This window comes from Apodemus sylvaticus, chromosome 16 (assembly GCF_947179515.1).
Source record: "Apodemus sylvaticus chromosome 16, mApoSyl1.1, whole genome shotgun sequence".
NCBI lineage: Eukaryota > Metazoa > Chordata > Mammalia > Rodentia > Muridae > Apodemus > Apodemus sylvaticus.
Window position 1 is genome coordinate 15596692 of NC_067487.1, and position 26139 is coordinate 15622830.

Here is a 26139-nt window from a genome sequence, read left to right on the forward strand (position 1 = left end):
AGAAGAAGGGAAGCCCAGTTCCCCCACTTACCATGGCATCCATGAAAGGGAAGGCAGCGAGATACAGGAAGGCCCTTCGAGTCTTGCTCCCCACGGACTCATCCACATGATGTAGCTTGTTGATGATGTAGTACCCTAAGTCACTGTAGGCTGCAAGGGACCAAAACAAACATGGTGCTTAGAAGAAGGTAGCTTACATGAATTTTGTCTAGAAGACTTAAAATAAGCTTAAATATCATATCTGCCTGGTTGTAGGGAAGCTGTGAGAGAATCGTGTATAATCTCATTCTTCTATTGGGGTAGGCGTGGCTTGCTGTGACCCAGCACTTTTATTAGTGTTATGAGGTAAGCATGTGAGTTTCACCACACAAGGGAGGTCGGATTGTCGACTCCCCTATAAACCACAGCTATCTCTGAATGATGCCGTCTTTCTCATTGAACGATGCTTGGTGAGCTGATTTTCCTCTGTATTTGCTAAGTCTTGGTTTACCCAATTTCTTATAGTGCATTTGTGATAGTATTTGGATATTACAACAGAATGCTTGATGGGAATAGTTGAAAATAAATATTTAAATGCTATTAGGTATTTACCAAAAGAAAATTTATAGAATTTAACACGCATTTTCCTCACAAGTTTTAAGATATGTCTTTTTTTATTTGTTTTTTATTTATATGAGTACACTGTAGCTGTCTTCAGACACACCAGAAGAGGGCATCGGATTCCATTACAGATGGTTGTGAGCCACCATGTAGTTGCTGGGAATTGAACTCAGGACCTCTGGAAGAGCAGTCGGTGCCCTTAACCACTGATCCATCTCTCCAGCCCCTCCTCACAAGTTTTAAGTGAGCACTTACCAGTGCTCAGTGCCACTTCTAGGGAGGAGGGTGACCAATGCTGGAATTGTCCTATGCAGTAGAAAGTGATGTGCAGATGGTGCTGTAGGAATCCTCCCGTGTCAGGACTCCTCACGGTGTGAGGCTGAAGCAGAGGGCATCCAACACATACACATGTGGGTTGTATACAAACCCAACGAGCAAGAGAAAGTGAGGCAGGACCTGAGGACCTGACTCCTCAAAGGGCAGGCTGTGCTAGCTCTGATCTCACTGGCACAGACAACACAACACGAATCAAAGCTCTGCAAGGCTTTCCAGGTGCTACCACGTAAGATGCGCTCTCACAACTGTGAATGTGTAAACATGTGACACCCAGACATGGATCTGACGTTATTAGTGAGCTAAAGGGAAAAAGAAGACCCCCCCCCTTGCCAGAGTCTAAGGGGCACAAACTAGTCAGTGGAGATAATGCTCCTTTCTCAGGATCAGTCTTGAGTCACAAGGATTTTGTGGTAACGCAACTTTGGAAACAGTCTTTAGGAACCTGAGAAGTATCACTGGGAACTGCAGAGGTCATACCGGGCAAGAGCTGAGTTCAGGGGGAAGGAGCTAAGACGGTTCTGATGTCCAGAGAGCAAGGCAGGGTTGAGGTGAGACCAGAGAGACAGCTGCAGAGGAAAGAAAGGCGTCTTGTTACAAGAGTGGCGGCTCTGTCAAGGCCACTGAGGGGTTCAGGAAGAGGACATCATGAAGCAAGAAAGAAGCACAAGAAGATGAGACTTGTTAAAGCAAGAGGCGGGAAGGAGACCGCTGTGCTCCGAGCTGTCATTTGGACCAGAAGCCCTGACGGAGATGAGGAGCAGACAGGTGGCCTGAACTGACCCTGGAAGGCAGCGCAAGAGCTTTAGTCTGAGTCCGTAGTGAGGTAAGAGGCACATTCAGACCAGCGCTCAGCTGATGGCAACTCAAAGCTGGGATGCAAGAGTCCTGTGCTCTCTTAATCACTGATGCTATTTGCTTGTGGGTGTGTTTCTACGCAGTCGACAGGTGTTCACTTGGGCAGGGTCTTTCAAGGAGACCCCCTACGCTGGCAGAAATGCCTGGAATAAAGGCAACGAACGACAGCACACGCAAGAGCACGGGGTTGCTATGAATAGCTGCCGGTGACAATCCCTGGTAAAGGTTACAGTCCACAGAGCATGCCAGCGGGCAGGACCTGGCTACCAGGCTGACGCTGAGGTCCATGGGATAGGGGAAGGCTGAGGGCTAGGACGGTGGTGACATGAGCAAACCACATCTCCCTGAAGTTCAGACATCAAAGTCCTAACCCCTGGACCTCAGAATGTGACCTTAGGTAGCCACAGAATCATTGCAGATATAAGATGAGGTCATTCAGGAGTGGGTGGGCGTCCAACCCCATATGACTAGTGACCTTGTAAAAGGGAGAGATTCCATACAAAGATTCCATACAGGGCAGAGACTGGGTGACGCGGCTCCATGCCCAAGGTTGCCAGGAAAGTCTCAGAACCAAGGAGCTGGCAGAGGACAGGTAGTCCCTCCGTGTGCTCTGAGGGAAGCGCCTGCCTACACTTTGATCTCAGTCTTGCTGCTACAGACCTGCAGGACTGTGGATGTCTGTCCTTTAAGCTGCATGGGCTGTAGTATTTTGATACAGTAGGCCTGACAAAAGACTGCAGGTTGGTCCTGAGAAAGGTGTTTTGTTTTCGACGGTTGGGGCAGAAAGTAAAGATGGGGCTGAGAATGCGTGCGGCTCACAGCAGGGTGTGTGATCTGCACCTGTCACCTGGACATAGGGAAATAGGTGGACGTGAGCATCTGGATACTTGCAATGATGCATTTTAGATAAAGCAACAAGATGTAGGCTTTTTGTAGGGTACCTGGGGTAAACACAGACAGGCTAATGATGGCTTAAGGACCGTGTTCTTAAGGAGTTCTTGAGCCTTTCTCTCAGCCCTTTGGCCTCAGGTCTGTTGCCTCTGAGATCTCTGGAGTATACGTGCCACCTTGTTCTTCCAGCTCCTGGGTCTGCCCAGCTCCCTGGGACCAGCTTCAGGAGCACCTGGGACTCGTGGGCCCAAGGGCTACATTTTTCTAATTTCTACTTTAGAACCTTCCTGATTCACTACTAAAGAGGAAAGAAACCTGGAGGCCACAGACACCCTTTTCTTTCAGATTTTCTTATATATCCTTTCTATGGTAGAGGAATCTGATTGCAACTCAGCAGCTGTTTCTACACTAGACATTGTGTGTATGAAATCCCAGAACCTGTTTGCACCCCATTCTCCTGTTCCTCAGCTCCACTCTCTTGAGCTATTTCCAACCCAGCTGAAGCTGGTGGCTGTGGTGATTTGTGTCAGATGCTTTGCATAGAGTCTCTGGTGACTACTCTGCTGCCTTGGCAGTCTCTGGTAAGTCTCAGCTTCTACTCATTGCCTTACCAAGAGCGTTCTGAAACAGAATTAAACAACGCTTCTGAAGAGACACAAACAGGGTTTAAGACTGCAAACAGCAGGGGGACACTTGTTTGACCTATGACCTGGTCGGAGGCTTTAAATCAGATCAAACAAAGAGAGGGAGGCCCTAAAAATTCATATAGATCCAATAACCTCAGCCAACTGAGAACAGTCCTTTCTGCAATCAGTGGTTCTCATATCAGCAGGGCTAACTGCTACTGGTACTTATCGCAAACTATAGAATATTCACTTCGATGAAAGGCAGTATATCAAAGACAGTCTCTGGGAACTGAGGCCCCATTCATTTGAGTAAATTATAATACACACATTTCTAAGATGTAAAATTCAGAGCACCTGACCTAATTCAAATCCCTAACCAGTATGTAGAAGTCTCTCCAGGACCATTTACCAACCCTTTGAATCTCATCTATGAGGCTTTTTGTAGGAGCTTGCAAGTTCATCCTGGGTTTCTAATGTATGTATTGCTTCCAAAGAGTGTGTACTTACTGGCTGATAAATCACATTTAAATCTCTTCAACAAATATGTGTTGAATGACTTATTCATATGAGGCACTGTGCCAATCACCCAGCTGTGAAGGGGACAGCTTTCTGCAGGAGGGCTGGGACACTGGCATATAATAGATCCCACTAAGTTCTGTACTATGCAGGGTTTATCGGGAAAGCACAGGGATGGGTGGTGCACATATGGATAAGGCCTTGGAGAAGAAAGATCCTGGAAACAGGCATAATAATATAAGCAAGTAAATATGAGATTATAATGCGGGTGCCAGAGCCTCATTGGTACACTTGACAGGGTGGGACTCATAAGTTTCTGTGGGTGTTGGCTTCTTAGCAGAGGGTATGTTGTATTACTGAGTGAAAAACCCAGGTTTTGATAACTATAGATTATAAACATGGATGAACTCATCATACCCAAAAGAAATGATTGCATAAATGTCCTAAGTTCCTCCTGCCACTTATAGCAACACTCTATGATTTCTCAGTTCCCTTTACCACAAACTGAATAGTTTATATGCCCACCCCTTGGCGCTGGGCTGGCCAGCAATGTGTTCCAGTCAGTAGGGTGCAAACAATGTGGTGGTGTTGTGCCTCTGACTCTTGACTTCAGGATGCTTGTGCCCCCACCTGCCGCCTGGAGTCCAGCCACAGCCCAGGCAATGGGGCAAAGCGACCGAGCGGACAAGGAAGGATGCACAGTGAGGAAAGGAGCTCAGCAGGGGCCACTCGGCCACGCCCAGAGAGCTCCCTCAGCATCAGCACACCCACATCCTGATTTCAACTGACCACAGGGGCGTGGGCCCAGAAATGCCTGAAAAGGATCACCCGCCCAGCCACGGTCCGGAGAACAAGAGCAAATGTTTGCTTTCTAAGTCGCCGAGTTCTGCAGTGGCTTTTGTTTTCTGTCTCGTTTTGGTTTTGTTGTTTTAAGATGAAGTCCCAGGAGGTACAGGCTGGGCTCAGGCTCACTCTGTAGTGAGGATGTAATTGATCTTCTGGTTCCCCTGCATCTACCTCCCAAGGGGTAGGAACACAGGTGTGCAGCATCACATCTGGATACCAGAGCCAGAGCTTTGTGCCTGCTTGGCAGTCTTCCTACCAACCGAGCAGCACCCCGCCCCGCCTCTGAGGTGGGTTTTCGGATAATAAACGGAACTGCTTATTCCTAACACACTGACTGGTGTGGCTTCTCATATGCATCCCAGCAAGTCTTCATAGGGCGAGTGTGAGTCGTGAGGAAGTGAGAAATCCGAAAGGGTAAGAGAGAGAGAACCGGTCTAGAAATTAGCAGAGATTATTTTAGTTAGCTGTGGTAAGAGTCCATGTGTATTCAGTTCCCCTAGGCTCCTTCAGAACATGAGTCTGGTTCCCACTGGGGACAAGCACCCCGAAAGCTAAATCCATGCAACAGTTCCTCTTTCTATATAAATGAGGAAGCCACAAGCCTCACAGTGTCCTTACAGGTGAAAAGAACCTGGGTTCAGCGGACACTAACTACGATGTCAGGTCATCGACCTGTCCTGAGACAGGCTGGATATTACCTTACTGTGCCTACCAGGCTTAACTCAAGGCTGGTGGTGGCAGACCCTGTCTCTGTAGTTTTTAATAAGTGGAGTCCCTGGTGAGTGCAAGGAAGAAGTCACAGCTCTGACTAAACTCCAAAGGGACACTAAGTGGAAGCCGCCCAACAAATATGTCTAAAGTTCTTGCAATTTCAGCGAGAGCCAGGCTGTGGGTGTGCTTGAGGCCGACAGGAACTTGACAGATAAGGAGTCTTCTAGATTTAAAACTTGCCAAATCTGACACAGTTCCAGCTGTCTGCTCTTTCCCTCTGTGGCATGAGGCCTGAGATGGTTAGGTGCCACTGAGGAAGAACAGGGACCATCTCTCCCCGACGAGCTTTCCTGGGGACCGGCCCATGTGGCTGGTGGAATCTGCTCCGGCTATGTCTGGGAAGGTTGACACACCGCCTCACTGTCCAGTGGTGAAAAGAGAAAAGAAACCCAGAAAACAGCAAGCATGACGCGCAAGGAAGACGACGACGATGACGTTAGCTACAGCACATGCAATGAGAGGGACCCAATGAGAAGGTTCTTTCTTTAGTGGGACCAGAATAATTAATAACAGATGGTGCTACAAGAGTGTCTAGGGACCACAGTCTGATGATAGCCACTAATGGTGCACAGAGATAACAGTGGTGGAGGAACACAAGGTGCTACCTCTGTAGCCAGTTATTCAGACATGGACGTGGTTAGACTTGAAGCCCTTCCCGGGGAAGACGATCCCCAGATCATCAGCACCAGTACTGTGAAGACCAGCATGTTCCAGGTCACTCAACTGAAGTCAAGACTGGTTGTTACAGGGTTCTGTGTGTCTCTGGAAACATTGCCGAATGACACACAGCATTAAAAAAAAAAAAAGATCTTAGAGAGCTGACTAAACAAGGCATCAGTTCATACCATGGCCATAATACAGTTACAAAAACACAGCCGATTTTTCTAAATGTGAGATGAGATTTGTAGAGACCACGAGGTTTAAGAGATGCGCATTAAGAACATAGTGACGGGGCTGGAGAGATGGCTCAGCGGTTAAGAGCACTGATTGCTCTTCCAAAGGTCCTGAGTTCAAATCCCAGCAACCACATGGTGGCTCACAACCATCCATAATGAGATCTGATGCCCTCTTCTGGGGTGTCTGACAGCTACAGTGATAAATAAATAAATCTTTAAAAAAAAAGAACATAGTGACCTCTGTGTATATTTAATGTACACATACACTAGAGTAAGCATGGATAGCCTTGAGTGCCGAGGGTGACAGAGACATATGGGGTGCGGGCGTCCTCCCTCTTTACTGCTCTTCCCTGCTGCCTGACCGTGTCCCAACGCCCCCCTGGCTCTCATTTCCGTGCCCAGCAGTTCTCTTCCCAGGCCCAGGCTCTTAGCCCCTCTACCTCGTTCCTGGATCTGGCCCTAGCACGTCAGCCATGCTGCTACATTCAGGTCTAGCCTCCGTGTGCCCGTTTCCTCTGTGTTGCAAACACACGGCTGTGCCCATCTTCTCTTCGTTTCCTTTACAAGTGCTTGCCCTTTGCGCTGTGGCTGGCAGGTCCGAACCCTTCTCAAGACTCGGGCCGGAAAGCTCCCGCTTGGCTTTGGCTTATTCGCTCATCTTTCAATGCTCTCCTGGGCAGAAATTGGCTAATGCTGGAGCTCTAGAAATGATCACTGATCACACACACACACACACACACACACACACACACACACACATACACACACCCTTCCCACTGGCTACATCTACTTTGGGAAGGCATACAACTGGCCATTGTGTCTTTATATATATATATATACACATACACACACACATACATTTTTTCTATATTCTTTGTTTACATTCCAAATAATTTCCCCTTCCCAGTTCCCCCCTCCCCATATGTCCCATAAGCCTTCTTCTCTCCACCCATTCTCCAATCACCTCCTTCCTTTTTCTCTGTCCTTATATTCCCCTCCAATGCTAGATCAAGCCTTTCTAGGATCAGGACCCTCTCTTTACTTCTTCGCGGGAGTCATTTGATATGCTAATTGTGCCTTGGGTATTCAGAGCTTCTGGGCTAATTAATATCCACTTATCAGAGATTGCATTCCATGTGTATTCTTTTGTGATTGGGTTACCTCACTTAGGATGATATTTTCCAGGTCCAACCATTTGCCTAAAAATTTCATGAATTGATTGTTTTTAATTGCTGAGTAGTATTCCACTGTGTAAATATACCACATTTTCTGTATCCATCACACACATTTCCTTTAGTTACTTCAGGTTCTGGGATTCAAGCATGGTCCACTTGCTCAGTACACATTCCGTTGGGCACCAAGAGGGGACTGGGGTCATTTCGAAGTGAAGCGATGGTAAATCTAACTCTCATTCTTCTGCAGTCCTGGAAGGATCATTTGTGGAGTAATATCTCACCGTTCAAAGAGGAAGACAGATACCACTTATACAGAATGGTGCATTTCGCACAGGGAAAACCACCCACATTCCATTCTTCACATCACCACGAAGGAAAATGGATGAACTCTGCCAGCGAGGACACCCATTTAGCGTAAAGAAGGCCTCGTGCTGGGGACGATGTCTTAAAGAGTGAAACCAACTCGTGAAGAGCAGAGGGAAAGGAACCACAAATTTGGCCATTAACTGAAAAGAGGGCAGAAAAGATAAGGCAGGGCTAAAACTGTGAATCAATGCTACACAGAAACAGTAGACATTAATAGACAAGAAAAGGGACTTAGTCACAGCCAGTCAGGCAGCGTGGAGGCCGGGCGAGGGCTCACAGACTGCTGAAAGAAGAACGAGGAAAGATGATTCCCAAAGACGCCTGACGTACTAGAGCAGACGCGGGACAGAGCGATAGCTCAGTTGCCAGGGAGGCGGCAGAGGGAAAATCCTGAGATTCTAAATGTAGGCGTTCGAAACCAACTGCTGTGTGTTTTCCTGGAAAGCGGGAGGAACATTTGTGTGATGGAAGGATTGGAAGTATTAGCTATAAAAACACGTCAAGGGTAATAAAATCATTATGTGGTGTAAGTGGGATAAAGAGCACCTTTGATTTAATTTTAAGATCTTATCATTTTAAAATTTCCATTTTAACATGGAAAAACCAATGGGCTGGGGCTATATCTCAGGCAGGGGAATGCTTGCCTGCTGCGCTTGTACCTCTGTGGTCCAGCCCCATGGCCGCGTAACCTGCTGGTACACGCCTGTAATACCAGAGTTCTGAAGGGTAAGACGGGAAAACCAGGAGTTCAAGACTAATCGTGGCTAAAGCGTGTCGGAGGTGCTTTGTATTATTCCTGAGATCTTCTCTCAAAAATACAATATAATACGACTCAATGGTAAATCTTAGACTCAACGTTTTCCTTATGATTGCCAATAACAGCTTTTCTCTTTCCTGGGAGTTGTCAGATACTCTCATCCAACTGTGGCCAAAACAGGGAAAGTTGGATTTATTTAGGGTAAAAAATAAAAAGACTAATAGCAAAAAGAAATGATTTTACTCATTTAGACAAGACCCCTGTTTGACAGTTATGGCATTCCTCAGTATAGGCACCTTCTTTGGGAATGACTCAGGCACAGCAGCAGAAATGTTTCCAAACGCTCACCACGAGGGCGCAAGTGGATGGAAAGGTGCTCCCTGCCACTTCCTGAGTCCTTAAGCGCAACTGAAATGGCCATGTCAGCCCCCAGCTGGGTACAACGTCAGCCAGCCTCTCCTCTGCACTCCTCCTACAACAAAATCCCCTGCCTTAGAAAGGAAAACCACGAAGGCCTTTCCCCTGTTGACTCTCCGACTCACAATTATGTGAGCAAACACTGGCTTTCTGCGAATGAATACACCGTAAGTGGTTTGGGTTAATCCTCTGGCTCCTTTACTCTGTGTCATTCACGCTTCTCATACAGCCGGCGGCCATTTAAGGCACACAATGGGCTCAGGAAGCACCACTCGAAGGGCTTTGGGCAACGGCTTCCATAGACGAGCCCTGCTCATTCTATGCTAGTTACACAGAGCTATTTTAAAGTCACGATACTCTGAAAGTGCACCCATGAGGCACCACCAAGAAGGCAGTAGAGGAAGCCCCCCTCTGGTATAACATGCTTTTCCTAGATCTCCAGAAACCTGTATACAACTGCTGTGGCTAGACACTAGCTCTCTTGTTCCAGGGACAGCCTTGCCAAGGGTTTTTAGTCATGCTTTTGAATAAAGGAGCACAAAGGAACCCTGGAGCAAATTAATTTCAAAATCTGTCATTGGCTGGTTCTCAGCACTGATAAGCGAGTTGAAAATAACAGCCACCACACCTTTGTTCTCCAGTCGCTAATAACACGGGCGTGTCAGCCATCTTGTCCACCTTGAGGTGTAGGCACCCACTGATAAAACCACTCACTCTCTGACTCTGAGTATCAGAGGCACAAAACTACAGCATTTCAGGGCAAAGAAAAATATTTTAAAATGTTACTGATCTAGGAGCACAGACTCCATTCCTTCTTCTATCTGAAGTTTTCCCGAGAAAGGTTTAACAATGACTGAAGAAGTCACTTAGCCTGTAACTATACTTAGAGCAGCTGAGGAGAAAATGAAACGACCAAATGGAAATGCTTAGAGAAGGGGGGAGCCTTACCTATCAGGGTGTGGAAGACGGCGGCGATGGCACCGGCCACCACCATGCAGAGGACGGCTTTGGCCCTGTCTCTCTTGCTGTTCACGAACACCAGGCCCACATTTTTGAAGTCACTCATGGGCCCCGTGAAGAACTTCATCAGAGAATATGCCAGCCCGTAGCTGGCCAGCATCTCGACTGCATCTTCCTTGACTGCAGCGATGCCCCGGTTCAAGGCCTGTGAGGTAGAGAAGAACACATGAGACACAGCAGAGTCCTGCCCCCAGCCACCAACATGGGACTCGGGACTCGGCAGATGTGTTTCCCAGGGAAACGGGGTGGGGGAGGGGCAGTGTGGCGTGAATCTACTCCCAAGTTGGCAAAAAATGCTGACTCTTCTGTCTTGGTCCGCATTAACTTCAGTCTGAGTGCCTTTTGGAGAGGCGATACCTGCCCCACTGAGGAAAGAAATCAACACAACAAGGGTTTGCTAGCATTGAAAGATCGTTCTAAGAAGTACCAGTTAAAAAGTGGTGTTTTGAAGTGCACAGACACATTCAGAAAAGCCGTGTTCAGTCCACAGGCTCAAAACGGATGTGCGTTCTCTCTGCCTGCCCCGTCTCTACTGAACAGATAGTGGTCCGTAATTTTTCCCATAAACAGCTGTGGCATAGCCTAAGCTGTGCCACTTTGTAATACTCCCGACACGTGTAGAGGTGACACTACCCTTTGTTCACAGTTCAGACCTCGTCCCACACGGAACAGCACTGGTCTTTCCTCAGACTTCAGGCCCCAGCAGCAGGGCAGAGCAGGACTTACAGACATAGCAGGACTTACAGACATGGCTACCTACAGGCACCTACCCTATCCTATTGTGTCATGGCTGCCTCTGTGCTGTTTTGCTTTGATGTACACTAAGTTCGCCAGACTACAGGACATTTATAAGAAGGTAAAACTACTACGCCCCCTCCCCCGCCACCCAGGGAGACGCCTATGAAATCTCACAGGTCTGAGCTGACCTCTCTCGAATGAACTGTCTAGGACAGGAAATCCTAAACTCCCAACATTTTAAACTTGGGATCTGGAGATCAGACAAGTCTGCTAAGCTGCAGACGGCAGTCCGTCAGCACAAGTCACCTGCTCGCTCCCTCAGACCCGCTGTCATCCCACCCCTGTGGTGGCTAAGGCGTGTCTCATGAGCCACCTCCAGGGACACCGAGAAGCCATCTGTGAATATCTCTGGGACTCAGTGCTCACCTATCCAGTCTACTCTTAACCTGCGTCTGCAAACCTCGACTCCGAGGACTGCTGGGCCCCAGAACAGAGCACAACCTGCTGCTGTGGCGGTCTCGGCCTCCGTGGGGCTGAGCAGCTCTGCCATTTCCAACCCTGCCTAGGGCAGTCCTCATTCGCTTTAGAAGGGCCCGACCTCCAGTTCTGTAATAGGGCCATCAGGTGAGACTAAAGTTCTGATTGCTTGTTCCCTGACACAGGAGAACTAAACAAAACACCGGTGCCCCTGACCTTTCCTCACTACCTCACTGCTGTTACAACAGAAAGGCTAGTCACACCAGGTAGGCCAAGGGATAGCTATCTAGGGTCTGGCTTAGACAGGCTCGAAACTTCTGTGGAGCCTTGTTCATATCCACAGTTTCCTCCTCCTGGTCGACCTGGCTTCTTCCTATCAAGGTTTATATGTGCACATCTCAAAAAGGAACCTACCTCTTGACTCTGAACTAGGCACCCTCTTCTCCCCGCTTCTCTCCTTCCTGTTCTGCAACACTCTCTACATAGCCCAGGTCCCCAGGCTGCACAGACAGTACACACTGTGCTCTCCTTGAGGTGCAGTCTGATTTGGCTTCTTTGGCGTCAGTTTTCTTGAATTTACTTAATACCATGAATGTTTGAATGTAACACAGGAACAAAGATGAATGATCGGTATATGATGTCCTACATGACTATTCATGGGTGAAATCCAGGGCTTGGGTTTAGAGGTTATAAAGAAAAAAAAACAAGACCAATTCTTGGCAGATTTTATGGACTTGAAATACGCAAAGCACTGGCAGATGGAGAGCCCTGTCCTTGAGGTTCTGATATTTTCTGAGTGGACAGACAGGGTGTCCCCTGATATTTCTGCCCCATCGCACTCTGGCCCCACACGATGGGGCATCCAGCTGCCTCTCAGCTGTAGTCACAGGGACACAAATAGACTGCAGCACGGGGCCACATGATTAGCCTTGTAAGTGTAAAGCTCAGACACCAGGTTTTTCCAACTCCCCCCTTCCACTTGCTTTGGAAGTCTCTGGAAAACAGGCAAACTCTTCCCTGACAGAGTCAAATCATGCCCCTGACTTGATTTGCTTACTCAAAAAGAAAATCAAGCTTAAAGGCTAAGACCCAGGGCAAACAAGAGAGCCGGCTAAAAGCTGGGATGCTAGCTAGGCTGGCAGCCCAGCTTGGAGGTGGAATGCTCACCTAGTGTACAGGAGACCTTGGTTCAACCCCTAGACCAGCAAACACACACACAGAAATAGAAGGTGAGTGAGCCACTGTGGATCTCCAAGTTCTGACGAGGAGGATGGGGGAGGGAACCGATTCAAGAGGATGGCTCTACAATTCAGTGCCTAGAGCTCGGGGCTCAGCCTGCCCTCAAGTCCAGGGCCCTATTAGAAAAATCATCTCACTGTTCATTCAGAAATGGCTTTTCAGATTCTACAGGGTCTCCGTTTGAGGTTTGATATTCATTGCTAAAAGTCCCATTCTTTTTATTTATTTTTTATTTTTTTTTAGTAAGATGTTCCTTCATATGTCTCATCTTGGATTAGAGGAAGTAGTGGGGCTTACAGGCTAGACAATCACCTGTTTTGTGTGGAGACAGTCCAGGCTGTTCTCTAAGCCCTTTGATAAAAGATGATTCCTCTCTCTAAAGCTGCAGGGTGTCTGTCACCCCCGTTACAACATGAAACAGCTAAAGTGTAGTTTAAAAAAAAACTTTCCTGAAGTCAACATCTTCAGGAAGATGATATCTTTTGTGTAGGGAACAGCACGGCTAGACACAGCCACCTGTGGGGACAGCCTCTTCTAATGGCTGGGATGGCCAGCCATTGAGGAGGGCAGTCCTCCCTCCCCAGGAGTCCGGGTTCCCGGATCCCGTACTTTTCCGCTGTTATTGTTCTGTTTGTCTGTATTTAAAAAAGTGGTTGGAGTTAAATTGGATCATTTGTCTTCCCAGTAGTTTTCCAGCTTCACTTCATCTTCTCAAGGATCTATACAGCTCTGTCTAGCTGGAGCTCCAGCCAAGAGCCTGACACCCACACACGAGGCTTCTGTGGTTTGAAGGGAGCAGCAGGCAACGCGCCTGGTCTCTTCGGCAGTCAACGAGGGCGCTGCTCGGTAGGTCCATATTTAGTGCTTGCTGAAAACCCTGAGATGACCTGGCCCAGACAAAGGGCGACACTGGTGTCACTGCCATTTGTAATACATAGAGAAGAACTTATAAAAGATAGAGAACCAATGTGAGAGGCTAGGGCCTGCAGATCCCTGTCAGTCCCTGGTCTACATGGCAAGTTCCAGGCCAGCCATAGCTACACAGTGAGACCCCATTTCAAAAATATAAGTTAATGAGTAGATAGATAGATAGACAGACAGACAGACAGATGCCAACCACCAGACAAGGTATAGTGAAGTGTGACCTAATTCAATGTACTCCCATCTATGTCTTCATAAGTCTGAGGTAATAAAAAGCATTTTTTTTTTTAAAATGACCCTCCTAACTTGAAAACACTGAGTCATGAAGGGACACGTTTGAGTGTCAGAGAACTCTTTTCAGCTCTGTCCCACCCTTTATTTAGATATGAACATCATCCGCTCAGCCAAATTTAACTGGGGAAGGTTGACAAAGGAGGAGTATTATTACTAAGACAATTCTAGCGCTAGCTGCTTGCATGACTACAGTCCCCACACCTGACGGGTGGGAGACGGAGGACCAGGAGTAGCCCAAGGCCATCCTCCAGGTTCCTGCTTATCTAAAAAAAAAATCAGAAAAGAAAATAAAAATTAGAAAATTCTAGGGTCTTTTTATAAAACACCAAAGGTTTTCTGTGCTGTTAAAGAAAAAAAAATCTCATTTTCCACCACTATGTCACATTTATTGAAACATCTTATTTCCTTGTAGCTTTTTACATTACTCAGACAAACAGTAATTCCTGGTTAATATGTCAACATGACATTCATTCATGCCAAACCTAAACAACAGGGGGATGGGGGCCATTGTTCGGTTGGAAAAGTTCAAGCCCTGCCCCCGTGAGGACCTCCTTCAGAGCCCTAACATCTAAGCAGCATCTACTGGGACATGTGTCTGTAACTTCAGGCTGGGGAGGAAGGCACGGAGGGTCCGTGGGGGGTTGCCAGTCAGCCAGGCTAGCCTGTTGGCGAGTCAGGGTTCCTCGAAAGAAAGCTCCTGTGTGGAGCCCTCTGGTGCTCTGGCATCATAAAAGATACAGGGATAAGCAAAGATTTTTGGGTAGAATTTGGAGGCCTGCTTGGGGGATGGGTCATCAAGCTTGGTATTGAAACCTTGCCCAAAGGTCTTTGGCGTGGGAGCTCAGAGGTCCTAGGGAGAAGCCACTGCTGCTGTGTCGTCGAGGTGCTTTCTTAGTATCTGTACTCATTAGTGCTACCTGCAGCCGTGGTCAGAGCCGCTTCCGACTGCAGCTGACGCAGAGATTCTTAAGTGGTCCTCCAAGGATTGAATACTCAACCCTAAACGGAGCATCTGTATTCCCTGCCCGAAGGCTCGTGATGGAAGAGGGGACAGGAAGAATGTCAGATGGGGAGGAGAGCTGTGAAATGCTGTCCTCTGATGATGATGATGATGAGTGCAGGGCGTGGCCACCGCACCCATGAGCTCACAGGATCTGTGCTTTCCTGCGGACAGCTCCATGACAGCAAGCCAAGCATTCTAGCAGGCAGGACTACGTGGGCCCAGAGTCCCCCAACAAAGCAAAACACACGCAAACAGCAACAGCAACAAAGCCTAGGGAGGGAGCAGGTCTGGGGTATGTAGATGGCTCAGCGGTTAAGAGCACTGGTTGCTCTTCCAGAGGTCCTGAGTTCAATTCCCAGCACCCACAAGGAGGGTTCACAACCATTTGTTTCTTTTGATCTTCACAGGCCCTAGAAACATCCACATGAAAACAGGCAAAACACTCACAAACCAAAAGAAAAAGAAAGAGGAGGACATGCTCAAGGGAGAAAGGGATGTCTCTCTTGGTGGTGGTGACCCAGAAGAGTATGAGGGGGGTTGGGAGGTGGGTGGACAAGATACACTGTTTATATGTCTGATATTGTTGAAAAATAAGTAAAAGATATTCTGTTAAAATAAAGGTGGACTAGGGTTTTGTCAATCTCTGGCTTCTGTATGTGTGTGAGCATGTGTACACACACACACACACACACATACACGCACAGAGGGGGAGGGAGAGAAAGTCAGTCAAATAAACAGAAAGCTAACTGTGGGTTGTGGGCTGGGAGGAGTGCTTCTATGAACTCTCCACACTTGCTCTGTCCCTGCTGGCCAGATTTTTCCTGATTACTCTCCCACCTTAGCCTCGGGGACATCTGAGCTACTCAGAATCTCCACTCCCTGCCATTCTAGCTCCTGACTTATGATGTCTATTGCCTTCCATGATTTCTGTAAATGTAAATGTACCAATTTATTCTAGGTCCCTCTTAAGCCCAGTGACAAACAACATTGATGAAGGCACCAGAGCCCCTGCTGTTGAGGACCCTGCTGTGGGGGACCCTGTTCTAAGGTCTTTTTTTTCCTGATAATTATATGACTCAGATGCCAAGGTTAACGTGTATCTCAGAAGACTGTTTATGGAGTTGTTATTGTTTTCTATTCTGCCTATGTGTTGGGGAGGAAGTGTTCTTTGCACACATGTTCATGTATGTGGAGGACTCAGGTCAATGTCAAGTACACTTTTCAATCTCTATTTTTTGAGACAGGAAGGAATGGGAGGGGGGTCACAGTATCTAGTGACAAAGTCCAGGTCACAGTTCTGAAGACTGGGCTCAGTGACTCCCCTGGGCTGAAGGTCCCGGCGAGCTCTTCAGGTAAAGGACATCAGCACGGATGTCCCTTTAAACAACAGGAGGCACCGGGGTCTGAAAAAGGGACCCATGGAAGTCCGCACAGCCCCGCTCAAAGCCTCACTGACTCCAAACAGAGGGAGATTGTGATGTCCCCAGGGACAGTAGGACAGTGGCCTGGCATCACCTGGCTACAGGGTGGTCTGTGGCTTATGTGCCCTTGCGCAAGCTCATGCCCTGCTAAACCTTCCATGGTTGGTGGACTTGGGCTTTCTTTACTTTCGGCCATCTTTCTGGCAGCTAAAGGCGAGGAACAGTGAAGTTGCGCTCAAGGCCTCCCTCTGCCCAGACAGGGCTGTTTCTGTGTTTATGGGCCCTGCACTGCTGCTCAGTCTGGGCCCCAAAGGAAAAAGAACTTACATGTAGAGGTGTTAAACCTTCCCAGGGCAAATGGAGATTTCCTTAGAGTACCACTTAGGACAATAATAATGTAACCATAAACTAGAGGATAAGGCTCTCAATCTTCTTTAAGAAAACAAAAAAGTGTATGTTTTTTCTCTGTGTCTGAACATACTCCTGTTCTATTTATAAGCTCATTAAAACTATATCAGAATCATAAAATATCTCTCACAAGACGTTCTTGAGAATACTTCAACTCAAAAAAAAATCTTGTAAAATTCTTACAAAAATTCTGGTAAAAATTCCTAGAAAATTCTTGAGAATACTTCAAACAAGTACTCTTTAATTTTTTCCATTGATTGACTTACTGGCTTTGTGTGAGCATGTGTGTGCCCATGTCACAGAGCATGTATGGAGATCAGAAGACAAATGAAGTTGTTCTCTCCTCTGTGATATGGGGATCAGCACCAAACTTGGGTTGTCAGGCTGGGAGGCAGGCACCTTTCCCTCCTGAGCCATCTTTCCAGCCCCTAAAACGATTATTCTTAAATGAAAAGCAAATCACAGTGCTTGGATCTTCAAGGGCAAACTATAAGATCAAGCAAACAAAGAGCCAAATGGTTTCTCAATGAGAACAACAAAACCCCAAGAAAGATCTCACTGGATTTATCTCTAAGTCCCATGGAGTCGAAGTTGGAATCTAGCAATTTGGGTTTTTTACTTGGACCTAAGCCAAATGATCTTTAACTTTACACAGGAGAAAAGAGTAGAAACACGCAAGGAAGTCCGGAAAGGAGCCTGACACCACAGAGCCAACCGCAGAGAAGAAAAACTCCAGAACAGATGTCACCGGGGCCTGACCAGGAAAAAGATGCCACACTTCAATGGGAGTTGGGGAAATGAAACAGCCATCAATATCAGATTAAAAACTGAAAACAACTGATTACATCTAGTACTACCCAGATAAGGCAGAAGGGGAAATTTTATGTGTTGGCAGGCATGTGAACTGCTGTGTCTGTAAGGAAAAAGGAACATGGAAGAAGTATCAAAATCAAGCTTGTCTAGGTAATGCAGGCCTGCAACTCAGGCACTCGGAGCCTGAGGCAGGAGGATTGGGACTTCGAATTTGCTTGACCTGCAGAGTGAGACACGGTCTCAAAAAATAAAAACATAGCAAACAGAAAAGCGGAATTAAAAGTGTATTAACTGCTTGATTCATTAATCTCCCTTCAGAAATGGATGCAAACCGAAGTCCTCATAGGTATCTCATAGGCATGTTTATCATAACAGTGTACAACTGCAGACAGCTGGCAATAATATGACCGTCCACTGGGAGGGAAACACTAAAGGTTATGGTATCTCCACATCAAGGAAGAAGAGACACAAAGTAGGAGGGAAAAAGAATTCTCAGTATATTGAGCCAGTAACAAGTGTAAGCAGAAGTAGGCTCTGCATATGCAGGGAGAAAGAATTAGCGAGTGCGGCTAGCTGTGAATACTGGCTGTTTTAGGAGAAGGGCAACATTATTTTAACTTTACTCACATGGTTTGTACATGCTTGGTCCAGAGAATGGCACTATTAGGGTGTGTAGGTGTGACACTGTGGGACTGGGCTTTGAGATTCTCATCCTAGCTGCCTGGAAGCCAGTATTCAGCTAGCAGCCTTCAGATGATGTAGAACTCTCAGCTACTTCAGCACCATGGCCTGCCTGGATGCTGCCATGCTCCCGCCTTGATGATAATGGACTGAATCTCTGAACCTGTAAGCCAGTCCCAATTAAATGTTGTCCTTATGAGAGCTGCCTGGGTCATGGTGTCTGTTCACAGCAGTAAAACTCTAGCTAAGACACTTACTAAAGCACCTGAGGGTACTTCCATTGGCTTGCCCTGGGGACAATAAGGAGCTTTATCAAGGCACACAAAATCAATGAGGTGCTTTATTTCCTGCTGTGCAAATGTAAACACCTCCCTCTGTCAAGCAAAGGCTGATGCACTGCTGACATGCTCTCGATGCTCCCCTGGATGCTGTGTCTGAGCAGAGTCCTCCCTGTGCAACTTGCTCAGAAAGCACCATGATTTCTGACATACGAGGCTAAACCCTAGGAGCTGTGTGCTGCCCCAAAGCCTGCACCTGTCAGGCCCTGCTCCCTCTCTTTCTGACCTCAGTGCCTAATCTGTGATTTGTCTAAAGCAGGTAAAACAACTGTACTGGAGTCTCTAGAGCACAAAGGCATCTTAGCCAGTCTGCTGTTGCCCCATTGTCCTAAAAAATTTTGCAGAACTATCAGTGTTGCCTGCATGAAAACTATGGGAAGCTAGACGTGATGGCTCATGTGTGTCATTCCAGCACTTGAGAAGCAGGAGGCCTGCCATGAGTTCAAGGCCAGCCTGGACTACTTAGTGAGTTTTGCAAACTGGCCCAGACTACATTGAGAATGTTTATAAAATTACACACCAAAGCAAGGCATGGTAGCCTGCACCTGCAATAGCAGCATTTAAGAGGCCAGGGGATGGCTGCAAGCTCGAGGGCAGCCTGGGCTACAGAATAAGATGGCCTCTCAAACTAAGACATAGACATATGCAAACCGACGGAAAACACCACCACCAAACAAACAAATAAAATTGATCTATGAGGCCTGCTCTTTGAATATCCTCACTTGTTTCCCAGCTCATCTGAGGATCAGGGGATGGCTTCCTCTTATCTTCCGCCAGTCTTCTCAGAACACAGTCTTCTCAAGAACACAGTAACCCCTCTAACCATCTGGCACCCCACAACGGCTCCCCCCATAGTGACTGTTGGCAAATTTGAATTGCTTATAGAAGTATTTCATTTATTCAGCTGTACTTAATGACTAGGCCTATTTGTCTAGCATCAGAATCACGTTTGCCACACACAGTGAACATCTGAACATTTAAAGTCAATGCACCATATACATGAGCTAGGAGTCAGGAAGGTGTACAGTATACACTAAATGTATATGCATCTTTTTGTGGTTGGTTAGTTGGTTGGTTTGTTTGTTGGTTGGCTCGCTGGTTGGTTGGCTGTTGGCTAGTTGGTTGGCTGGTTGGCTGGCTGGTTGGCTGGTTGGTTGGCTGTTGGCTAGTTGGTTGGCTGGTACTGGCTGACTGGTTGGTTGGCCAGTTGGCTGGTTAGTTGGTTGGTTGGTTGGTTGACTGGTTGCTTAGTGTTGAGTTACTTGTCTCAGGCTGCCCCTGAACTCTCTCTACAGCCAAAGATGACCTTGAATCCCTGATCCTTCTGCTGCTATTTCAGGAGTGCTGGGATTGCAGGCATGTACCACAACTCACCCCATTCTGTGCATTTCTTTATAGATTTAGCAAACTTGAGAGCCAGGAGCACATTTCCTGAGGATTAGAGCATGTCTATAAGACACTAAGGAGATCAGACTCAGTGAGCTGATGATGAGAAGCCAGCGAAAAATACACAAGAGGGACAAGCATTGATCAAACAGACAGATGTGGGCAGGATAGCTAGAGGAGGAGACCCACAGTCGTAATTTTAACTCTCCATGACTGAAATAAGCAGGATAAGCCCTTAGAACAAAGGTCTATGGAATGTGCTCAATGCAGCTGTGCAGGAAAAAAAGAGTGTGTCATACTTTAAGAGGTCACTAGGTCTGTATGGGTGTGACCACATTTCAATCCATCTGGTATTATATACATAGAACAGTATTATTCTAAATGCAAGAAGCATTCCAACTCAGCCTTGACATGGTTTAACTAGCATCACTCTAGAGCCTTCTATGGCTTAATTGTAGTTTTTAAAGGAAACTTAATAGCCTCTGATGACATTCAGGTTCAGGGCAATTGCTCAAACTCCTCTTTCCACAGTCCTGGGACTGAAAGGCCAAAAGAACCTTCTTTCTAAGCTATATATACACTATTTGGCCTTCACAACTTCTTTTGTGTGTGTTTCATATATGTACAGGTACATGTATGTGAGTATATCAGTGAATGTGTGTACACATGTATGAGAAGACCAGTGGTCAACTTGCATGTATCATTCCTTAAGTACCTTATAAAAAGGTGTGTATGTGTGTGTGTGTGTGTGTGTGTGTGTGTGCGTGCGTGTGTGTGTGTGTGTGGGGGGGGTGCTCTGCTTGTACATGTGCATGTGGAGACCAGAGCTTGGATCATGGTGTCTTCCTCTGTCACTCTCCACTCTCTTTCGGGGAACAGTCTCTCACTATACCTGGATTTCACCCTTTCAACTAGGGTGGCTGGCCAGTGAACCCCAGGGACATCTGCCTCCCTAGCACTGGGATAACTGGTGGGCACCACCACTGGTAACCTTCAGTTCTATAATAAAGGATCCAGTAGATTGTCGCAAGCTCAGATGCACCCAGGCTCTCCTATAGTTCTAAATTTACAGAACTGTCCCCGCCCCAAGATATTTGCTTTCATTTGAAGATGGAGCACAGTAAATGGAACACAACAAGAGACAAGCTCTCTTAGCACCTGACTTTCAATCCCCACAGAAATGTATGAAATGTGAGTCTTGTCTCATCTGACTGCATTGAGTGTTTTCTTGGGTGGTGCAAAAACTGAAGAATTCGCGGAGAAAAACAGGGATGAGGAAAAACAGGAAGTCCTAACTTTGAAAAACATCCAATCTACCTTCTATGCAAACCGCAGAAAGATTAGACAAACCAAGTACTTGTTGACATTGGCTGTAAACTTTGCAAAAAGGATGCAGCCTTAAAATACACCTGGAACAAGCCCAAGTCACCTCTTCTCCGGCCTTTTCTATCCCTTTGTAAATCGTATTTTAAAGGAACTGCTAAGCAGAAACCTAAAAACAGCCCTTAAAAAAACTGTAGGAAGACACCACTGTTGACAAGTACCTTCCTATGCATGCGGGGTGTTGTGTGTGTGTATGTGTGTGTGTGTGTCTGGCTGGGCATTTCTTGTGAGTGACAACATTTCATTTGATCCTTCTGAAATGCCAGCAAGGTTCCTTGGTTCCTGTGAAAGGTGGGAAACAGAGCCTTAGGGAGGAGAATAGTCTTTCAAGGCTGCAAAGCACTTAAGAGGCAGCATTAGAATTTCACCATACGCTTCATTTTTTCCAGTTGCAAGCTGGGCAATTATAAGTGTGTGACCTCTCTGAGATTAAGTATCCATAGCCAAATAGGGATATCCCTAAAAGTCTGCCTCACATATGAAGGATTTGGGGGTCAACCCATTCAGTGATGGTTTGAATGAGTATGAGTCCCATACGCTCTTATATTTAAATGCTTGGTCCCCAGTCGATGGCTCCCCGTTGGGAGGATTAGGAGGCCTTTTGAGAGGAGGTATGTCACTGGGTGTGGGCTTGAAAATTTCCAGAGCTCATTCCATTCCCATTATGTGGATGAGATGCAAGCTCTCAGCTACTGCTCCAACACTGTGCCTGCCTGTCTGCTGCCATGTTCCCCCGCTATGATGGATATGGGCGCCAGCCCTCTGGAACTATGAACCCCCAAACTTTTCTTCTGTAAGTTGCCTTGGCCATAGCGCTTTGTCCCAACAATTGACAAATAACCAAGACACATACCCTTCACCTTCTTGTTCTTCCCAAACAAGAACAGTAGACAAATGATGGTTTGAGGCAAGACTTCCAAGTCTAAGCCCTGGCACAGCAGAACTTAGTGTGTTGTTATGCCTCAGGGCAGACTAAATGCTGCCATGAAGACATGTGACATAAAATCACAGGATAAATCTGCTGGAATTAACCCCTTCTTTAGACTCGCTACAGCCGATAGCCAGAGTCAGACTACAGGCCATTTGGGTCACACTGCCTAACTCTTAGTAAGGTCCTGAGTGTGGGTGTGTGGGTGGAGTTTGAGGATGGGGTAAACCAGATGAGCTGGGTCTTCTAGAAGTGACCATACTTGAGACTTCCTGTCTCAGTGAGTCTAGTCCAAGAAAATAGACAGTAACAGAGGAACTAACTAGCTGCTCTATAATTTCCATGAAAAAAATCAAAACTCAAGAGATAGAGACATTGATCCTGCCACTTAACTGGAGCCCCAGAGGTAGTAAATATTTCCTTATTTGATGCTCTTCTTTAAGACATTAAGAGTAAAGATGGAGAGATGGCTCAGTGGTTAAGAGCACTGACTGCCCTTCCAGAGGCCCTGAGTTCAATTCCCAGCAACCACATGGTGGCTCACAACCATCTGTAATGGGATCTGATGCCCTCTTTGGTTGTGTCTGAAGACTGAGACAGTGTGACTCACATACATAAAATAAATAAAATCTTAAAAAAGAAAAAAGAGTACGAACTGGCTTTGAATCCCTGCTGCTGGCGGCTGGCAGCGGCATCGGTGAAGCTTCTCTCACTCAGTAGCAACCCTCTCCAGTTGGCCTGGTAGACGGAAATGCGCAGGCGCGCAGGCACGCAGGCGGCTCGCACCCCTATCCCTAGCATTCCGGAGGGTGAGACCAGAGGACTATCACTATTTCAAGGCCAGCCAGAAACACACAGTGAATTTGAGACCAGCCTAGGCTGGAGGGCAAGATCCTGTCTTGAAACAAAACCCGAACTAAACCGATGCAAACCTGTTTCCTTCCTCTGGGACCCCTATGAAGTCTCCGTAACTATTGCTGGGGCCTCCTGCCTGGTTCCCTCCACATCAGGCATGCCAACACCCAAGTGCAGTAGGAAGGGACCTAGCTGCAGATACTTAAGAAGAATATGGTCAGACCCTGGGCCTGTTTCTGTCTAAGGCATGGGGCGTGGAGCTTGACAGGAAGTCTAAAGGTGCTCCCTGTCTTCCAAGAGGCAGCGATGGCACGGAACACGAAAAGGACACTGGGATATTGGGAGCGTGCTCTGTGCACAGTGAAGGATCTTAAATATAGAGCGAGGGTCGTGCAGAGGAATCAGGAGAGCCAGTGAGGGAGGACAGGAAGGGAGCAAGGAGGAAAGAGATCTGGGGTCCAGGTGATGGTTCTGTGGCCCGAGAGGAGAGTTTAGCCAAAAACAGGGTTCAGAGAATATGGGCTGAAAGTGGTAGCTCTGTTGACCTCCCATCCCTGAAATTATATAAGATAAAACAGAGTGATGCTTACCTACAGCAAAGCCTCCAGTAAAGGAGAGGGGCTTCTTACTCCTGCCTAAACAGGGAAGGATATATTGGCTTGGTCTGTCTCTCTACTCTGTCTTGGTCCTGGAATCAGACTAAAGACCAGTGCCGAGAAGACACTGTCAGACTCGCTGGGACTCAGCATGGCGTACACCCGCTACTCGGCAAGCCAGCATGGATCCCACATATTATGTACAGTGATGGTTCCCAGGGCCCGCCTTCTTCCAAACTACTAATGACCTGGTCCCTGAAGCCTGCTGGTCTTGGCGAGTGTGCCAAGTACCTCAAAGGAATTCTTCTAACTCAAGAGGCTGGGCCCAGGCAGGGCAGGCAGCCAGGTAAGTACTTGTAGTGATTACAGACCTGCAAAACCTTGAGCTGCATGGCTCCCTGTAGTATCATTGGTCTGCAGTGAGAGGATGACCAAATAGGTGTCACCCAGAGGAGGAGGCAGCAGAAGAGACGGGCAAAGGTCAGGCAGCCAGAACCATCCAGCAGCTGTACAGGGTACGGGATGAGAGTTCTGCTGTTGCTTCCTGCCTCTGGTCCTCTGCTCTAAGGAAATCTGGCCCTAAATGGGGTCACTTTGCAAGAGTGGCCTAGTGGCCTGCCAGCTGTGTGACCTTTGGCAGCAGCAGGTTAGGACCTGGGAGGTGTTGGCCATGTGCAACCAACAACGGTGAGCCCTCTCCCTGTGTATCTGCTGTCCTTGCACTCCTGTGCCATTGCTGGCTGTTGAGCAATGAACGGAGCTGCCACCCACCGGGGAGGGGAGAAATGTTTTCCTCTAAGTGGAAGAAGTAATGCTAACCAATGAGCCGTTCCAGCTTGCAGAGCAAACGCGCTTGCTAAGCGAACGCTTATCTGATGGCGGACTTGTGTTGGGGTAAACAGAACTGATATCTCTGGCATCTGTTTACACTGGCGGGAGCCCACTCTGAGGGATGTGGACAGAGTAAATGCATCTGGGCGCAGTGCTCTCTCCTGTCAAGCAATGGCTAACCGGTGTGCAAACTCAGGGAGGGCGGGGTGGGGGGGGCAGGAAAGCAGTTTCGAGTGTGTTGCAGGCACCTGCCCATCCTGGGGCGGCAGAGCCTGTTTGCACGGGCCACTTATTCTCGCCCCCATGAACACACAGGATGGGCTGAATTTTTCAAGCTTGAACTGTGTCCTGCTGCCTCCTGTGCACCCGGCGCTTGCAATGATAGATCGTGTAGCAACCGTGGAGGCGCATAGATAGGGAGGTAGGGTTACTGAGTGGCCTTGATCGTGAAGATAAAGTAGTGACAGCCAGGGCATCCCAGGAAGGAGATTCAGGGATGATACATTAACTGCCTTCTCTTGCCGGCTCTCTCTTCTTCCAATCCCGATTACTTAAAGAGTTCTCCTACCGTAGCATCTTTCCTTTGCTCGCCATTAGATCACAACCTACAGAGAAATGCCCCCATATTTATTAACTGCTCTCATTTGAAAACGTGCTGTGGTTAAAAGCCCGCCCCTGCCCCCATAGGTAGATCTCTCATAAAGTTGGTTAATTATCTTTCCCGTTCAGGTGACAGGCATGATAAGCGAATGAAAGCCCTTGCCACACGTCTTCACGTAACAGGCTTGCTTTTTTTTTTTTTTTTTTTTTAATTCTTCTTCTTTTTAATAGACGGCCTTCAGGTTTGTAAAGTGAGGTTCAGGAGGAAGAAGTCCTTCTTGGAATTAATGAGAAGGTTTGTTTAGCATCCTGTTGTCCCAGGGCTTCAAAGAACGTGAACTGCATTTACGTCAGCTCAAGGTGAACCAGCATGCGGATTTTCTTCCAGCCCTAGAGGGCCTGCACCTGCGCTCTTCCACTGGTTCTCTTTTTCCCAGGTATAGGAAAACAGAACTTGGTACACATGAATACAGTGTCGCTTCGTGCGGCGTGTCTGAGGGGATCGAAAATGCCCGAACCCAACCTGAACTTACTCGCCAGTCCTCACAGCCAACGGTTGCTCTTTTCTGCCCGAATTCTCTGGATTTGCGCACAGAAACCTTTCCATTTCCCCCTGTGGCACACTAATGGCTCTGAAACCTGGTTGTTGGCATGAAGTTATTACCACCAAATATGAAAACATAGCAACAGGAGGGTAGCGGGAAACATATCTTTAATGCCGACAGAAGAATTCAGTCCTGATGCTATACCCTTAACCATTTCTTTCTTTCTTTCTTTTTTCTTTTCTTCTTTCTTTCTTTCTTTCTTTCTTTCTTTCTTTCTTTCTTTCTTTCTTTCTTCCTTCCTTCCTTCCTTCCTTCCTTCCTTTCTTTTTTTTTTTTTTTTTTTTTTTTTTTTTTAGGTTTTTTTTCCAGACAGGTTTCTCTGTGTAGCCCTGGCTGTCCTGGAACTCACTCTGTAGACCAGGCTGGCCTTGAACTCAGAAATCCACCTGCCTCTGCCTCCCAAGTGCTGGGATTAAAGACATGTGCCACCACTGCCGGCTTTACCCTTAACCATTCCAACAGGAAGCACTCAAAAACAAAAACCCCAAGGCTCTTACACCAACCTCCAAAGAGACACTGTATAACATTCTGATCATTAAACTCTGTCTAT

The 26139-nt window shown here is 47.2% G+C and overlaps 1 protein-coding gene across 1 annotated transcript in view; it reads right to left on the bottom strand.

Annotated features, from left to right (window-relative positions):
- The window catches only part of Ankh (ANKH inorganic pyrophosphate transport regulator), a 123736-nt gene that overhangs the window by 40661 nt on the left and 56936 nt on the right, over positions 1-26139 (bottom strand). The window contains exons 2-3 of the mRNA XM_052159803.1: positions 10001-10217; positions 32-150 (exon numbers count right to left, since the gene is read on the bottom strand). Coding sequence (XP_052015763.1) covers positions 32-150; positions 10001-10217 — 336 coding nt within the window. The remainder of the gene's footprint in view (positions 1-31; positions 151-10000; positions 10218-26139) is intronic.